The sequence below is a fragment of the Lissotriton helveticus genome, chromosome 10 (genome assembly GCF_964261635.1).
Source record: "Lissotriton helveticus chromosome 10, aLisHel1.1, whole genome shotgun sequence".
Taxonomy (NCBI): Eukaryota; Metazoa; Chordata; class Amphibia; order Caudata; family Salamandridae; genus Lissotriton; species Lissotriton helveticus.
Genome location: NC_136071.1, coordinates 1,129,461,789 through 1,129,478,920, shown reverse-complemented (window position 1 = coordinate 1,129,478,920; position 17,132 = coordinate 1,129,461,789). Strand labels below are relative to the sequence as shown.

At 45.3% G+C, this 17,132-nt stretch overlaps 1 protein-coding gene across 1 annotated transcript in view; it reads right to left on the bottom strand.

Moving 5' to 3' along the window:
* Window positions 1–17,132, bottom strand: part of DYNC1LI1 (dynein cytoplasmic 1 light intermediate chain 1) — a 528,072-nt gene that overhangs the window by 312,623 nt on the left and 198,317 nt on the right. The window contains exon 6 of the mRNA XM_078663930.1: window positions 15,323–15,416. Within this exon, the coding sequence (XP_078520056.1) occupies window positions 15,323–15,416 (94 nt within the window). The remainder of the gene's footprint in view (window positions 1–15,322; window positions 15,417–17,132) is intronic.

Sequence of the window (17,132 nt, the reverse complement as noted above, 5' to 3'; positions counted from 1 at the left end):
TGCTGCACGTTTAAATAGAGCATGCCGCCCTAATTATGCAGCCTTTATGACTAATGAAGGGTGGTGGTGGCGCCAGTAATATGCCTGCTCAATTATCACAGCATGCCGAGAGGCGCCCCACGCTGCTGGAGCACTCAACTGTGCATTAATTATAGTTGAGTGCTCCAGCAGCCTGAGACGCCTGTTGACATGCTGGGATAAGTGGGCCTCATGCTGTGATAATTGTTGCTGGCGCCAGAGGAAGTGGTGACTCATGCTGGGATAATTGGTCTTGCTGGCTCCTGAGGAAGTGAAGTCTCACGCTGTGATAATTGGTCTGAAGTGCAACAAACGTGCACAAGCTGCTCCACTTTCAAGCACGGCGCGTTCACAGACCTGGGTCGGCTCGTGCCCAGGTCTGTATCTGCTCGCTCACTGCTCTGACTCCCTTGGCAGGGAGCAAGGCAGCTATAAGTCTCGTTGGCGGCAGGGCTTCGCCCTGCAACGCCAGCGAGACCTAAAAAACGATCAAAAAAAATTGGGTTTTACTTCATTACTTCATTTACTTCATTAGGCATCAGACAATGCCCTTCCGGCTCCATGTCAGTCGAGGATGAAACCACCAGAGGGCGCCGGCTGCACAAGGAGGTTTGGCATCGGGACTAGCATCTGGTAAAGTCTAGGTGGTATGACCGGTGCTAGTTCAGGTCAATCTGTGGATCCAAGGCCCCTGATAGGTGCCTGGGGCAGACCTGCCAGCAGAGAACCAGTAGGGCCCCTCCCAAACTCGAGAGTTTTGAAGGGGCGTCGGCAACGACAGGCCACCCAAACGTGAGGTACATGGCCTCATAAAACTCTCAATGTTTGGTCGGGGACATTACGGCTCCAGGACACTCGGGGAGGCGCGGAGTTCTGTCCATTTGCTGGCTCAACAGCAGAGTCAGGCATTGAAGGGCAACCCTCCCTCATCTTGTCTGAAGACAAGATAGACAGGGTAAAGTCGAAGATCTTTGATTTCTTGTTCTTTTTCTTGTGGGACTTAACCGGACGCCTAGACTACTTCTAGTGTGATGAGGATCATGGGCTCCGGAACTGATCCAGGGACTTTCCTCTCGACCGGGATAGAGACCATCGTGGCGTCGAGCAGCAAATAGCTGAAGGACCCTCTCTTAAGGCCTTGGGGTGCATGGTGCAGCAATCAGCATAAGGCTTCGCGTCGTGGTCACTCTCCAGTTCCAGAGGCAAACAAGAGCAGGTGTGTCACTGATATCAGTCGATGACAGTTGCCACAGGGTTTGAAGCTGGCCTTCCTAGTGAGCATCATTGCTACACCCAGTGCAGATTTTCTAAAAAGACATTGTCAAAGTTCTATAAAAAAAAAAGAAATTCTATAAAAAATTGGCTGGTGGCAGCTCTCTCTAGATCTGCACTGACTGGCACAGAAAGAAAAGAACTGATGTCAACGCGTTGGAGTGAAGTTTATATAGGCACTGCCCATGTCAATTACGGTGCCAACAATACCACAAAGAGCCGAACGACTCCACCTACTGGGTGCACAGGGATACTATACTGCTCACGAAAAATGTCAGGATCCAGTGAGATGCCTGGGAACAATTCTAAGGTAAGGAATCTGTGTCTAGAAGTCTCTATCAGATGTATTCAGTACCAATGCTAAAAGTCCCAGGAACCAGCGTTGGTTGTGGTGCCGGAGACTAGGCCTGGACCGGAGGCATTGTGATGGGGTTGGAGTGTCCAACAGGCGCAGGTGGCAAAACCGCAGACAGTACTGCAGATCAAAGGCATCTTTTCTCCTTGGGGCCCTAAGGCACGCCAGAGGTGGACGGCAAAGAGCAAGAGCACGGCTGCACAGAACTCTATTTGTTGTGGAGTGGCAGACTTTCCTGGAAACCAGAGATGGGCTAAGAAGTCGAGCAATTCCAGAGGCAAGATAAGAGACCCATGGCATCACCCCATGCCTGCTCAAGTGAATGCCATTTGGGGCAAGTCCTGCGTCGATTTGTTGTGCCTCTTTTTGGACTTACCAGACGATTTGGTCAGGAAGAAGACCGGCTTGTGGAGTGGATTGGCAACTCCATGAGTGGGACTAAGACCAGGACCAAACCATGGACTGAGACAGTTTGTTCTTGTTAAGGAGTCTTCTTGTGCTTGGCGATGTAAAGTTTCGACTTGGGTCCCAGATGGTGGTTCATTGACGTGCATTCACAACAGCCTTGGAGTCGTGACTCGACCACAGGCACACCCAATTGGGATTTGTTACAGGCATTTGTTTGCGACAGTCTCTAAAGGGCTTAAAATGTGTACTTTTTGGGGGAGACATACCTTGCACACAGAGAAAATGTGACAGTTGGTATCTGGCAAATGGAAAAGAGAAGTGGTGATTTGAGGGGGTGGGGGGACAGCCTTGCAGACAGGAGGAATGAGTCACAAAAAACCTTGAGAATAATGGAAGAAAACCATTGCCTGAAACTGATAACAACCCAAATAGCCTAGGAGCACAAATGAAGGATAACAACTTTCATAGAGGGGCAAAATACTGCAAAGGGGGAAAAGGAAGCAGGGTACCCAGTGACAAGGCACTGCCCAACTGGAATGACCCTACCAGAAAATAAATCCATCTGGGTAGAAGAAGAGCAGTAACTGGCTAAAATACTTGCTGTGAACATGTCCTGTTTAACATCGTTAACAGAGCAGGCAAGGAATGTGTTATGCTTGTGCTGACAGAGTTCATGAAAGCGAACGCAGAAGATTCCTACCACGGGGAGGCAGCTGATTTTCAAGGGCTTGGGAGATGGAAACTGCAGATAAGCGCCCCCCTCACATTCAAATTGGGACATGGACCCCCATAATTTGGAATTTCAATCTGTCAATCAAAGACAGACAAAAGCAGTGACATTTAGCTAAACTCTACATACCTTCACGTCCTCTGCGCTCTGCCTTGCAGTCTAAATTCACTATGCCCAAAATCAAACTCACTGGCATGCATGGCCAATCCTTCTCCAACCTGAGACCTTCCCTATGGAACTCTCTTCCTACCTCTCTACGTGAGGAAACAGTCGATAGAAGATTCCACAGAAGTTTGTAGACATGGCTGTTTAATCTTTAATTTAGTTTTTCGTTCTCCCTCCTACCTGGCTGGCGCTGGGAAATCCCTTGGGATAGCTCTGCGCCTTTTAGGTTCAAATAACATAACATGTGATAGACAAACAAAATGGGAAGCTGGCATAATGATGCAGAGTGGTATCAGAGTAGGTAGAGTCAGATGATGCCCCAACTATTGAAATGGCAGTCCACTGAAAAGCAAAGCAGGACTGGAAATCAAGCAATCAGAAGAATGTTAATTGAGAAAAACCCAACAGCATTGTCAAGAAAGAAATGACAAATGGTAACCGCCTTCAGTAACATTCTTAAGGATGCATGGTGAGCCTCAGCAGTTTCCTTAAGTGAACCTTTTGCCAAAGGCTAAACTATTGGTATTCTAAATGACAATGCCTTTTAATATTGTAAAAGGCATCGCTATTTACAATGCCAATTGCTCACAATCTCGCTATTGCAAGTCCAATTGCATTGTAAATGCTTGTTTTACCTAGGTGGACAGTATCCTCTGCCTTATTGGCCACTGATAGCTCAACTGCATACATGTTAAACAAGCATTTACAATGCAATCGATGTCGCCTTTGGGACCTTATAAGTATTTAGCCATGTAGCACATTATCGCATATTACTGTAACGGACCCTGGCTCACATATTACGAAATATAAATTCTAGTAAATGTTCAGAAATTAATATTTTCAGAAGGTTTACAGCTATACTGTTATAGCAATGCTGATTTAAGGATTTTATGTTATGTACCTACAGTGTTTCATTTAAACATTAGCATTGAAAGATATGCCATTGCATATGATAAAGAGATTGATAACAAAATATAGTAGGGTATATGTTGGACTACCGCAGTACAAAAGCATGTGCCGGTCCATGCCAGTTCAATCTCTAAAGAAAATCCACTAGTAAAAATCTACCCTTCAAATGTTTCCATCTAGTTACCATATTATTTACGTGGCTTAAGGATTTACAGGGGTGTGATGATTGAATGGTGATGCCATATGACAGGATTCACAGCTCACTCATGCTTGCTGTGGGCAGTGCAAATATGAATCAGCATTTCTCACGGCAAGGTTGCACATCATCATATATATTCCCTCCTCAGAAAAATACAGTCTGCACTTTAAAACGTTGCACAGTGATCCCTGCCAAGTGAAACAGAATTCTTTTTACTGTGTGACGTGGTATGTACTTGTGCATCATCGGCAGCATCTCAGGGGCAGGGACATAGCTCTTTGCAGCGTTTATGCGCCTAACATTGACCAGATGGGCTTCTTGGTACAACTTTCTGGCTTGTTAGCACATTATCTTGCAGGATCTCTGGTGATGGGTGGAAACTTCAACTCCATAACGGATATATCACTAGATAGATCACACCCCCCACTGGCTGATTCCCCTACACAGAGTAGCTAAAGGCAAGCTAGAATGGCAAAATAGATGGAGTCTGGTGGACGTGTGGCGTTTGCACCACCCGCTCGACAGACTATTCCTACTTCTCTGTATTGTGCTCGCCATCGGTGCTACCCTCCGTGGTATTGACTGAATATCTAACTAGGATGATCTCCGATCACAACCCATTGCTATTCACCATGCATTAGATGACCGGGGTGTCGAGCATCCCCACTTGGAGACTACGACCTGAAACGCTAGAGGGCCTGATTTTTCATAGAGAAGTGAGCGAAGGGATTACTCATTATTTTGCAGAGAATGCTGGATCGGCCTCCACAAGAGCGATAGAATGGGACGCTTTTAAACTGGTTATAAGGGGGATATGTATAGGGAAACATGCGGGAGTGAGGAAGGCGTTACTACAAGACCTGAACCGAACCGAGGATAAGTTACGTAACACAGAATTAGCAAGGCCTGGCCACCCTGAACTTCAGGCGGAGGTCAGAACAGCGAAAGAAGAGGTGGCAACAGAGGCAGAAGGATTGCGTTGTTATGACTACGAGGCTTATACTGCGAGGGTGCATGCAGAGGGAGACAAGGCAGGCACAGTGCTTGCTTGGCTGGCCAACCCAGCAGAGAGAGAGTCTCCCCTGTGTTGGCTCTAGAAAAGGAAGGCGGGAGGTGGCTTACACCCAGAATGAGATTCTGCACTGATTCTTGCAATACTATGAGGGACTATATGAGAGTTTGTTAGTAGCAGGGGATCCTGAAATCGGCTCCTTTTTGGATGGGCTGACACTCCCGGAGTTGAAACAGGAGCAGGCAAAATGCTTAGGCAGGGAGATAGGGGAAGTTAGGAGTGCTATTAAGTGTATGGGCAGAAATAAAACACCAGGAGTAGACGGATTACCGATAGAGTTCTATGAGAAATATATAGATTTGCTAGCACCGAGGCTCCTACAGGTCTATAGGGAAGCGAAAGAACTGGGTTGATTGCCTAACTCCATACGTGAGGCACTGGTGATCCGGCTGTTAAAACCAGGTCGGGAGGGGACAAACCTGGCCTCCTACCGCCCACTGTCAATGCTGACTGCAAATTACAAAATACTGAGTAGCATTTTGGCGACCCGCCTTTTAAACCATATGACCACGTTAATCCACGAGAATCAAGCTGGGTTCATACCGACGAGAAGCACGACCACAAACGTTCGACGATTGGTGCGATTACTTGAGGAAGAACAGCCAGAAGCGTGACAACCAATGGTATTATCAGTAGATATTGAGAAAGCTTTCGACAGCTTAGAATGGCTGTATTTATATAAAACAATGGGGCGCTTCGGCTTGGGAGCCGACTTTGTACCGTGGACGAAAGTATTATATACGTCTGCTGTGGCTAGGGTGCGCGTTGGAACGCTGATATCGTCGCAATACTCAGTAGCCCGTGGAACGAGACAGGGGTGTTCGCTTTCCCCTTTGTTGTTCGCCTTGGCAGTGGAGCCACTAGCTGCAAGGGTTCGGCTGGGGAACTGCTATGATGGTCTGAAAGTTAGGGGAGTTCGGCAGTACATATCGCTGTATGCAGATGACATGCTGCTATTTCTCGAGGATGCAGGAAGAGTGTTAGTGGGAGCAGCGAATTTGCTCTTAGAGTTTGGGGACATATCAGGATTGAGAGTGAACTGGTCGAAACCATGTCTATTCCCAGTAAGGCAGGGAGAGAGTCAGCCTACTACAGATAGGGAGGTGAGGTGGAAACCCAGTTGTTTGAAATACCTGGGGGTACATATCTACCACACTGCTACCAATATGCTGGAAGGGAATGTGGGACGAGGCGTGAGGGCATTGAAAAGTAGCATGGCCTTTTGGGCCACCCTCCCGCTGTCAGTGACGGGTCGAATAGCCCTTTTGAAAATGATAGCGCTTCCTAGATTACTATACTTTTTCAGAACTCTGCCGATATGGATTCCGGGCTCAGTGTTTAGATTGTTGAAATCGATCATAGTGGGTTTCCTGTGGGGATCGGGCAGACGTAAGGTGGCGCAAGCAACACTTATTAGGCCCAAGGCTGAGGGAGGGTTGGCGGTCCCAGATTTTGAGGTATATTATTTAGCGGCCCAACTCCAGATACTAACGCAAGCAGTAGCGCAGAAATTCAGAGGTCCGGAACATCGAAGAGGAAGGGGAATTCCACGCCATGTCCTCTCATTCATAGTATTGCAACAAAAATTGGATCTTAGAGATCTCTTAATGGAGGAAAAGACATTAAGGCTATGCTGGAATAGATCCCAACGCAGGGCGGGAGTCTTGCACCCATATGCGCCCGAAATCCCGCTAGGAATGGCAACAGCGCTACCACACACGGGCGACTGGACGCCATTACAAGAATAGGAAGATGCAGGGATCCAAATGATTGGAGATCTGTATGAGGATGGGGTAATGCTACCATATCAGGTGCTGCAAGAGAGTTACGATCTGCCGAGAGGGGGATTTCTTTTACATGCGGCACTGACAAGGGCACTGCAGACACACTGGCGAGAGGGGTTGGCAGAGCCCAAGACAACGATGGCATGCCAATACACCATGATGGCGGCCGGGACTTTCAAGGCAGTCACTTGCCTATACTCCAGACTGATCAATGAAGGGTTAACACCCCTGGAGACTTTAAAAGGGAAGTGGACATAGGGAAACCTATTCCCGAAACGGCCTGGACACAGATCATGCGTAGAGCCTGGGAGAGCAGGAGAAACGCGAGATTCCAGCTGGTACATTTCTACATACTCCATAGAGCATATTTAACACCAGGGAAAATCCAGAAACATTTTACGGTAGAAGAGGCAGCGTGCCCTCGATGTGCACAAGCAGGGGTAGAACTGGAGCACATGCTATGGTCTTGTCCCGGGATGGGAACCTACTGGGAGGCGGTGGGAGACACTCTGAACACTATTACTGAACGACAATTGACCTTTGATATGGCCACTAGCATCTTGCACTGGTTCCCTCATACATCCAAAAATAAAATAACAAGTACGTTTGTAGATATGGGGCTCCTACTGTCGAAACAGGAGATAACGTGACACTGGAAGCCGACGGTAGGCCCTAACAGCATGAGATGGAGGGCTGAGCTGGCAAAATGGGCAAGTAGCGTAAGTACACTTAGATATCAGCAGGCAAGACGATTAGGCAATGAAAAGGCGCTGGAGGCAGCGACGGCATGGATTACCAGAGAGAGGATGAGTAAGAGGAGACCACAATAGCAATAAGAGACCCCCGAACTAGAATAGGTACATTGAGAGACTAGAATAATTGTAACCATTGTTAATACAAGACTGAGAGGATCGACAGTAGTGCACACACACCAGTGAAAAGGGGAGGGGGAGGGGGGATTCATATAAGTTGGGGGGAGTTGGGGGTAAGAAAGCTAGGGGGTTATGTTTATCGACATTAGGTTACCTGATGATTCACAGTATTTGCGTTGACTGACACGGAAGGGAAAGAGATGTAGGGACATCAACAGGGGTTGAATTATGGTGATGATTGATGTATAATATGAATATGTATGAGGATTGCCAAAAAAGGCAATAAACTACACTTTGAAAAAAAAAAAAATCATCGGCAGCATGCAATTATGACGAGCACACTCCGATGAGCTCCTTTGCTAGTTCTTCATACAGTGACAGAGTTGTAGGCACTATCAGAGATGCTCTTTGTCCAAAAACAGCCTGTTTCATAGCTGGAAACACCACACTCAGTAAAAAAAGATTCATTTAATTGCTGCAACTTCAGATAAGAGTTGTGGAGCATGAGCAAGATTCTCAAACTCGCACACTGTTAGAATGATGCACGCTTTCATGGAATTAGAGCACCGATATCTTGAACCGAATTCTCGAAAATAATTCTCTCTCCACCTAATCCAGGCTGTTATGCAGCAGTCACAGATAGAGGCAAACAGAATATGACTGTCTCTTACACTCAAACACATGTATTGGCACCAGTTACATTACCCAAGGACACACTTTAGTTTTTTTATGCACTGGGAGATTATGGGATTTGGCCAGAATCACAGGATGCGAGGCCACGCAGAGACTCAAACCTGGTTACCCAGTTGGCAGATCTGGACACTACATCAATTGAGAACTATTAAAAAGTCAGACTAATCTTGCCGGATATGTTTATAAGACTGGTGACTACAGCTTTTTGTGCTCACCTTTAGTTCTACTTCTTTTCCTAAGTAATTGCATTACAGAATGTATTTACACAATGTACTATTATGAAAATAAATACAGGAAAATTATTTTATTTAGAGGAAAGTAGAATAAACAGGGAGCACGGCATGCATTTAATTCAATTGCACTAATCACTCAAATAAGCAAAATCATTTCTTCTCACAGTTAAAGAAGTTGTTGCTTTTAACTGTGAATTCACACTTGTTGCAGCTAGGTCATCATGATCACCGTGCTATGTGTAGACCTACAGGAAGTTGTCAGCTACAGTGATCAGGCAAGCAGGCTTTGAGGGTTGTTAGACCCGTCAGCCCTTTGGGTGGTCCCTCCTACCTTTTGTTTTTATGTCCCCTTTCTGCCTCCTACATCTTTTTTCCATCATATATTTTTTTTGTTGGTGATGTCAGTAGGGCTTTGGGTGCCTCAGTAATTTTTACACCTGAAGGGGCACAGGTGTTCTTTTAAAATGGTGGTGGTAGTAAGGTGAACATTTACAAAATGGTGGCTGCCAACTGTCAGGGAATTTTAATTCAGTGACTGGCCCATAGACTACTGAGAGTGATATAGAACCTTCTGGCCCATTCTAGTGACCAGGGTCCAGGGGTATACAAGGCCAGAACCTGGGCGGCCATTTTGTGGTGGTGGTGAAACCTAGAGCTAGCGGGAGTTCAGGATGTGGTATCAGGGGGATAGGGCGCTTACGGCTGACTTCTCCTAGGGGTTGCTTCCCTGCTCCTAACCTTGCCCTCTACTTCGAGACCTGACCCTGCCATGCTTTCATCTTGAAGGACTTTGTCCTGTTGATCGTCATCATCAAGGAAGGAGAACTTAACCTATCCTCCTCAAACTTGATCGGAGTAACTGTGGGGCCCAGTGGTGAGGTAAAACGCTTCCTGTGGTTTCATCTCCAGTGCAGAACTACGGAGAGTCGACTGTGGCGTAAGGGAGGGGGAAGCGTGACTCGCAGCATCCTTAGAGCCCCACAAGAAGAGATAGTCATCGGTGGGTGAGGAGACTGTCCGGTGGCGAGAAGAGGGAAATGAACTGGTAGCGGTTCGGCTGCCTGTGACAGCGGAGGCTTCGCTGAGAGGGCGGCGCTGCCAGGAAGTGTTTCCCCCGCGGCGCAGGCCCGGAGGAGATCGTGAAGGTTTCCCTGAAGGGGCGGCACCGAGCCTCAGACGCGCCTCTCTTGCGCAGCCTCATTAACCCGCGGCTGCTCTGTGGTGAAGAGCGGGCGCACCGGAGGCTAGGAGAGCCTTGCATCGTGGATCAATAGAAGTGTCTCTCTCCCAGTGCAGGCCCAGTAGGTGTTACGGCCTTGCCTGGGGAAAGGGAGGTGTGCGCTTCAAACGTAGCCTGCCGGCTGCCCCAGAATATCGAACCTTAGTCAAGCCACTACAAGTAAGCCAGGATCTGGGGGCTGGGGAAGGATATTAAAGCGGAGGCAATGCCACGAGATTTAGTGAAGGAACCCTCCTATGGAAACCTGAATGGAAAAGACTGTCTCCCTGGGACTAGTGAGCTGTAATTCGTAGTACTATTGCTGGTGCTCACTCAAGTAGACCTGTTGTTAGAACCTCACGGGGGATATACACAAATGATTGATCTTGCTGAAGTTTACTGCATATTCTCATCTGCTTAGGGGTGAATCAAACCAACAATTGTCAATGTAAACTCTGTTCTTACTGTATGGGGAGTGTCAAATGTTCTCCAGGGCTTAAGATTGTTGCTCGTGCTCCTCTGAATTGAAGTGGGTGTGTACTCACGGCTAAGTGGTAATTTGGGTCGCAAAAGAGCTAACCAGAGTTTAAAGCAATTGTAGGAATAACTGAAGTCCTGTCAATGGAGAATAAGGTTCTAGAACCAAATGCGATAATGGAATCATAATAATCCTGGAGATCAAATATGGAAGTGCTTGTTTAACTAAAACAACCCCTGTCTGATGGAGGGGAGAGCCTATAAGGAGTTTTTATAAAGCATTCCGTATTTTTCTAATCTGGTGTAGTGTCATTTTTAGTGGATGGGCGCTGAGTTGTTGTGTGGAGTGTGACGCAAACATAACACAAGGGCCTTTGGGATAAGTCTTTCCACTCTGTGCTAGGCTACCCTATGTGGACTGGTAACCCCAGGTCCCAACAAGGGTGCAATGCACCGGGTATTTGGACTGCACATGCCACCAGTAATTGTGCCCGACACGCCCATGGCCACTCCGGATGACTGGTATAACAAGCAACAAGAAGGGCATGGACTTGGTGCGAGGGGGATAATGGCACGGAGGAAGTGGCTGAGAAAAAGCAGATTTCTTTCAGCAACACAGCGCTTGTTTCACGAAGCACGAAACAAGTTCTGGAGTAACCAAGGCATCCTGGATGACATCGGGCAACTCAGCGTTTCAGCTCCTTGTGAAAATGTTTTACTCTCCTAATACTAGCATTTTATGCAATTCCCTCTTTTTGAGCAAACTTGCGTCCCTCACTCAGCATCGCACATAAGGGACTGACGCTGCGGACCCCAGGACCAAAACGCAGATGCCCCCTATGTATACGAAAATGACCTGGTTTTGCAAGGGGGGAGGGTAACATGAGTTTTTGGTCCCAGGCTTGGGGGCCATCTAGGGAAACCTACCAAACCCACACATTTCTGAAAACTAGACATCCGGGGGAGTACAGCAAGGTATGGCTTGCATGGATCCCCACATGTTTCCCTACCCAGAATGCCCTGCAAACCTCAATCTGTCAGCCCCTCGTATAAGAAAAGCCAAATGGGGTGGCAGGGCTTTTTCCACCCTTGCCCCCAAATGGTGGAATGAACTCCCTCTCGACCTTAGGTCCCTACCCACTTTACAGGCATTTCGTGGTGCACTTAAAACTCGCCTCTTTCTGCAAGCTTATGTGTAGTGGATGAATGGTTTTATTTTCTGATCTTATTGTTAGGCGCCTTGATACCTTCGGGTTATTGTTTTGCGCGTTATAAATTATTTTCATTCATTCATTCATTCAATTTGCTGGAAAAAACCCACATTTTCCACATATGTTTGGGTAACCCACAGCGTTCCTCTCAGTCTCCCGAGTAAAATGATACCTCACTTTTGGGGGTGAGGCAAGGGCCTGTGACTAGGAAGAGCCCAAAACATAGGGATGACGTCAGAGTGATGAGGGGGAGCTAAGAGCAGCTGTTCAGAATACAAACAAGCTGCGAGGGGTGGGATCCATTGATCTGGGAAGGACAGGGTGAGATTAAATGAACTGGGAGCAGCAGGGAGGACAAAAGAAAAAATTGTGCACTTAAGGAAAACATATAGCCTATAGTGAAAGGATTCATGTAGCAGGGCCAGTCTCCACTGCGAAGCAACATGAAGGACTACTAAGTGTATTCACCAATGAAAAGCCGGCATTTTTAAAAGACAGTAAGACGAGCCAATGAAAAAGATGGGTGTTTTTTGAAGACCATATCTAGATACTACATGTCTTCAAAACAGCACATGCAGTGCATGCGCTGTCTTAGTGAGACATAAAAAGTAGTTGGGCCAGCACACACTCTTGTTTAAGAATTCTATTGGTTAGGATCCTTTTTGTTAAAAGACCATTGTGGGTCTAAATGGCCATTTAACAAAAAAGATCCTAAACCACTTGAGACTACTTGTTGCAAGTAGTCCCAAGTGGTCATTGATGGCGAATGATTACATTTCTTTTGTTGCAAGCAAATACCCCTAAATAACCAAGCACTGGAAAAGCCAAAAGGTCTGAGTTTAACGTGCTAATGCATGCAGTGTAAGCACATTAAACCCAGACACGAATTACCTCTATCACAAAAAAAAGTCAGACTACATGGAAGCTCTTTTGCCTTCCATAACATGCTGTTTTTGTTTCTATTGAAAATAAAGGTCAGATGGCAAGGTAACCTCCGTTATAACCCTTCCTTAGTTTCATTAGCATTAAAGACGGATCATAATCGAGGCCCTATTGACATCTGACATGTTTTGGCCTAAGGACATTTTGAAGGTAAGGCAGACTTTAGTGTACATACTCCAGGATGCAGAAAAACAATAACAAAAAACACCTGGTCCCAACGACTAATGAGAAGCCGCTAGGAGGGAAGAATGCACAAGGTAGAGAGGAGGAGAGGGAGGACACAGAAGGGATGCAAAACGGTGGAAGACAGGGGTGGGTGATGAGGAGCATACAGGAAAGTGTGTGGGATGAGAGGGTAAAATATGAGTGGAGTGCAGAGGCTGTCAAGAAGCACAGAGGAAGGATAGTGGGGTGGGAGTAACAAATAAGAGTAAATGGGTCTGTAGGGCTCACAAGGTTCGCCTGGGAAAGAAAAGAGGCAGGTGAAGGATACGAGAGGGTGGAGGATGAGCAACAAGGAGCGAGATACGCAGTAGAGGACTGAGGGAGCTACCGATGAAGAGTAGGCACTAAACGCAGTTAAATGTAAGCACTTGCGTGGCGGTGGAAGCATACATCCTAACAGCCATTATTTAAAAGATAAATGTTCCACTGGACCAAGCCAAGATGTGATCCAAAAAGCATCAAGCCAAAGGTGAAGAGGATGACTGAAGTAAGGAGCCTCCCAAAGCCCAGTATATGTGTATTGTTAGCAAGAGGTCAATTTGACTGCTGTGCGGTCAAAAATCAGCCCTGAAAAGATGTAAAAGACAACATGCTACTTCCTGAACATGGCATCAACATATTAGCAATAAACATTTTAAATAAAAAAAATCTACTGCACATCACTTTACTAGAACATAATGGTGCTTCCTAGAAGACAGGTGTACTTAGAAAAGCCATAAAAAGTTTTGGCTTAAAATCTCATCATTGGAAAATATGATTCTTACTGCACAAACAAAAGCTAATATTGGCTTTTAATTATTGTACCTTGTAGACCTTGCTTAAACAAAACAAGGATGACTAAAAAGTTTAAAAGAATAGAAATGAAAGAAATAAGTACTGGCCCACATCCACGAGCACTGGAACTGAATTGCACTTCTATTTAGGCAGATGTGTACATGTGATCATAATAAAAGCTATCAATCTCAGTGTATGAGGGTGAATGGTGATTTGACGCACCCATTGCCAAATGTGGTATGCTGTGGTGGATGGGAGTAAAACATGAATGACAATTTGAATATAACAATGGATGAAGTGGGCTCAGCCAAAGTCCCTTAAGTATTTTTGGTGTATGAATTTTTGATTATATGAGACTGCCACAACGTATAAAGCTGTTCCTTAGCCAGGCTTAAAATATTCATTTCCTAAAAACCGGTATAAAGGAAAGCTATGCCTTGTTGGAACGTACCGAAACGCAGGGTTTAGTAATAGGGCTAATTCGCACCACTCCGAATCTGCAGTAGACCTAATGCCAGGTGATTGTGAGGGTACTTTCGCAAAATATTTTTGAGGACACCGACTAACAACTGGAATCAATAAACATTGACAAATTCAAAATATAAAACCAAAAGTCTTACCATCCTGTGTTCCCGGTCTTTTCTTTAAAAAGAGTACTCCACATGTGTGGGTAGGTTTATCGCATAGGGTGGTAAAGGCCCAAAAACAGGACAATGTTAAAGAAGGAAATTATGTTTGCAAAATAGATTTTTGAGGTAGTGGTGCATGTCATTTTTGGCACAAGGCTCAGTTGTAGACCAAGGTAACCGACCCTTGATAAAATGTAGAAAACTAGAGTCACTGGTGGCGTTCATAGAGTTGTGGCTTGTTTTGATGCCACTACTACTACTTACCCAGAATTCCTTGGAAAGGCAAACACGGAGTATAAACACAGAATGTCCTCACATTTCTGTGAGAAATTCTGCAACAGTCCTACCACTCACATTTCCCACACCTGTCAATAAACTCCCCACGTATGTGGGTGGGCCTATCCCTGGGACATGAGCATCCAACAAACACAATGGAAACATCAAGAACGTTGAATGGAATTAGATCAATTTTTGGGAGTGAGATATCTCCCATACTAAGGGCCAGGATAGGTACCCGAGGAGCCCTCCTATCCCTGACCATTACTGAAAACTAGAAATCCAGGGGAATCTAGAGAGGTGTCACTTGCATGGATATTGTACCAGTCAATGTTTGTTGAGCTCACTGGCATGACACGCAGAAAAGACTTGGTAGATGATGAAGAGAACTCTGTACGGCTACTTATTTTAAGAGTTGAGGCCAGCCACCCAGAAACTAAAACCACGCTATGCTATGATAAACATCAAGGCCCATGTCCTGCATTTATTTTTGTATGGCACTATGTGGCCTTGAAAGGCAATGGTACTTTGCGGCCTCTCTTCAATGCAAAGGACGCATAAGGAAAGGTGTGAAAACACCACTGAGGAACCTTTTCTGTAGGGGGCAAAACAAAAAAAAAAAGAGAACAACTTTTTTGTCAGCAAGTTACCAAATGTTTTTGAAAATATTTCATTGAAAACAGCACATGCAAGATTATTTGATGAACCACAATAAAAGGTAAGTGCGTGACAACTACTGTTCTGATTCAAGGCTCATCTACTCATCTTCTTCATTTTAGAGTAAATTGATAACAAGTGAATATATAACCAAGGAAACACATTATTGACTTACAGGCATGTTATAAACAGTAAAGGATACACTGTAAACAAAATCGACGGATGTATGACTGAATGAAGTCAAAATGTTCATCTATGTAGTCATGCTCTTTTTCCAAAATACTAACAGCATCACACTGTAGGGAAAAAATTAAAAAAAATCAATTACTATAACAAATTCAGAACTAATTAATTAAATTCTTTTTTGTACAATACACTTTTATAGCTAGGATCGTCTCCAAGGAACGAAGTTTATAAAGAAATTCTGTATATTCGTTTATGGTGCACACACACTTTTGTACAGATACGCTGAATAATCAAAAACGGATTTTCACACAGTTTTATTATGCTTCGCCTACTTTGCACTGAACCCCTGAGGTCTGCTAATATCAAATATGTATTTTTTTAATTTGTGGTCTCATAGATGTTAAAGTAAGCAGTATCTGTACAGTTCACAACACTTGTAGTATAATCTATCTATTGGCCCTGTTAGCACTACAGCCCCAAAAAGAATAGGAATGTATATTCTCCAATTGGGAGATAATTCGTTATTGGTCCGAAAGCATTACTGAACACTAGCCTATTGATTGTGGACACATTCGTTTTGCAAAACCACGCTTGAATTTAGCTTCCATCCCACAGTACCATGTCAACAGGGTCAGGTGGACTAAGTAAAGGTCTCCAGACTGTAAGGGGCAAGATTTAGTCGGATTGCCCAGCCAGACGATGCTCCAAGGTCCTCTAGGCCTACCAGCAAGACCTCACAGATCATGTCCCAAAGGGCATGTGTATATTGTGCCAAAAGCCATAATATAGGTATGCACTGGCAGGGCATTTGTGGAGTGCAGTGCCAGGCTGGCAGAAAAAACACGTTTTTCAAAGACATCAATACTTTTGGATTCTCTATCTGGAGGATTGGTTGGAAACTAATTAGGTTCATCTTACAGGTCTAGGCTTGTCCTCTCTGGAAAAGGGTGCCTGGGGAAATAAAAACATACAGGCAATGTGCCGAGTATTTATGCGGCACATAACCAGTATAAAGTAGAAACACAACGCAAGACAAATCCCACACTAATTTGGAAAACTTGAGTAAATTCTAATAAATTATTTGACACCAAAACAACAAAAATCCAATCAGTATTACTGGAGTTATGGATTGTTAAAAGTTAAAGTGAAAAATGGTGCCTAAAAATTAAAAGTGCCAACTGAGACCATATAGTAGAGCAAGAAGCAGGACCGGGCAAATGCGAAAGTTATGGCTGACATTGATGGAGCGCAGGTCCGATACACAAAGTGGATTGAGTCCGGTCTCCGTTTACCTACGGACTTAGAAGAAATTTTAAAGAAGAAATTCTAAGAACATAAAGTTCAGCAGGTCATGGCAGCCGGCGGTGTCCAAGAAGGAAGTTTAGTTGTTGAGGAGCCGCTGGACAAAATTGTGATGAAAATTTCTTTGTATGTACTTGGTCTCTTTAACTGAAGTCAAAACTTTAAAAAGGGATGAAGCTGCAGGCTGTTGCAGATGACGGCTGTACGAGGTCAGGTATCGCTTCCATGAGAAGCTGCTTAACAGGATTTGCTGCTGCAGAGAAGAACGAAGAAGGAGCTGCTGCAAAATCAGGCCGACATGCAATGCACCATGGACAAATCAGCGAGCAGGTAGGTCCAGGTTTCCTCTTGGCTCTCAGTGCACATTTTGGCAGAAACTTTAAGTTCCTTTGCATTTGGGCACCTTTAACACCACTTTCAAAGATTAAGGACTGGAAGGGCACCACTGGGAGGGTCATATCTCACTGAAGCCGGATCCAGTTGAGGGTTCAAGATGGTTGGAGCCACGCCGCACCCGCCCATAC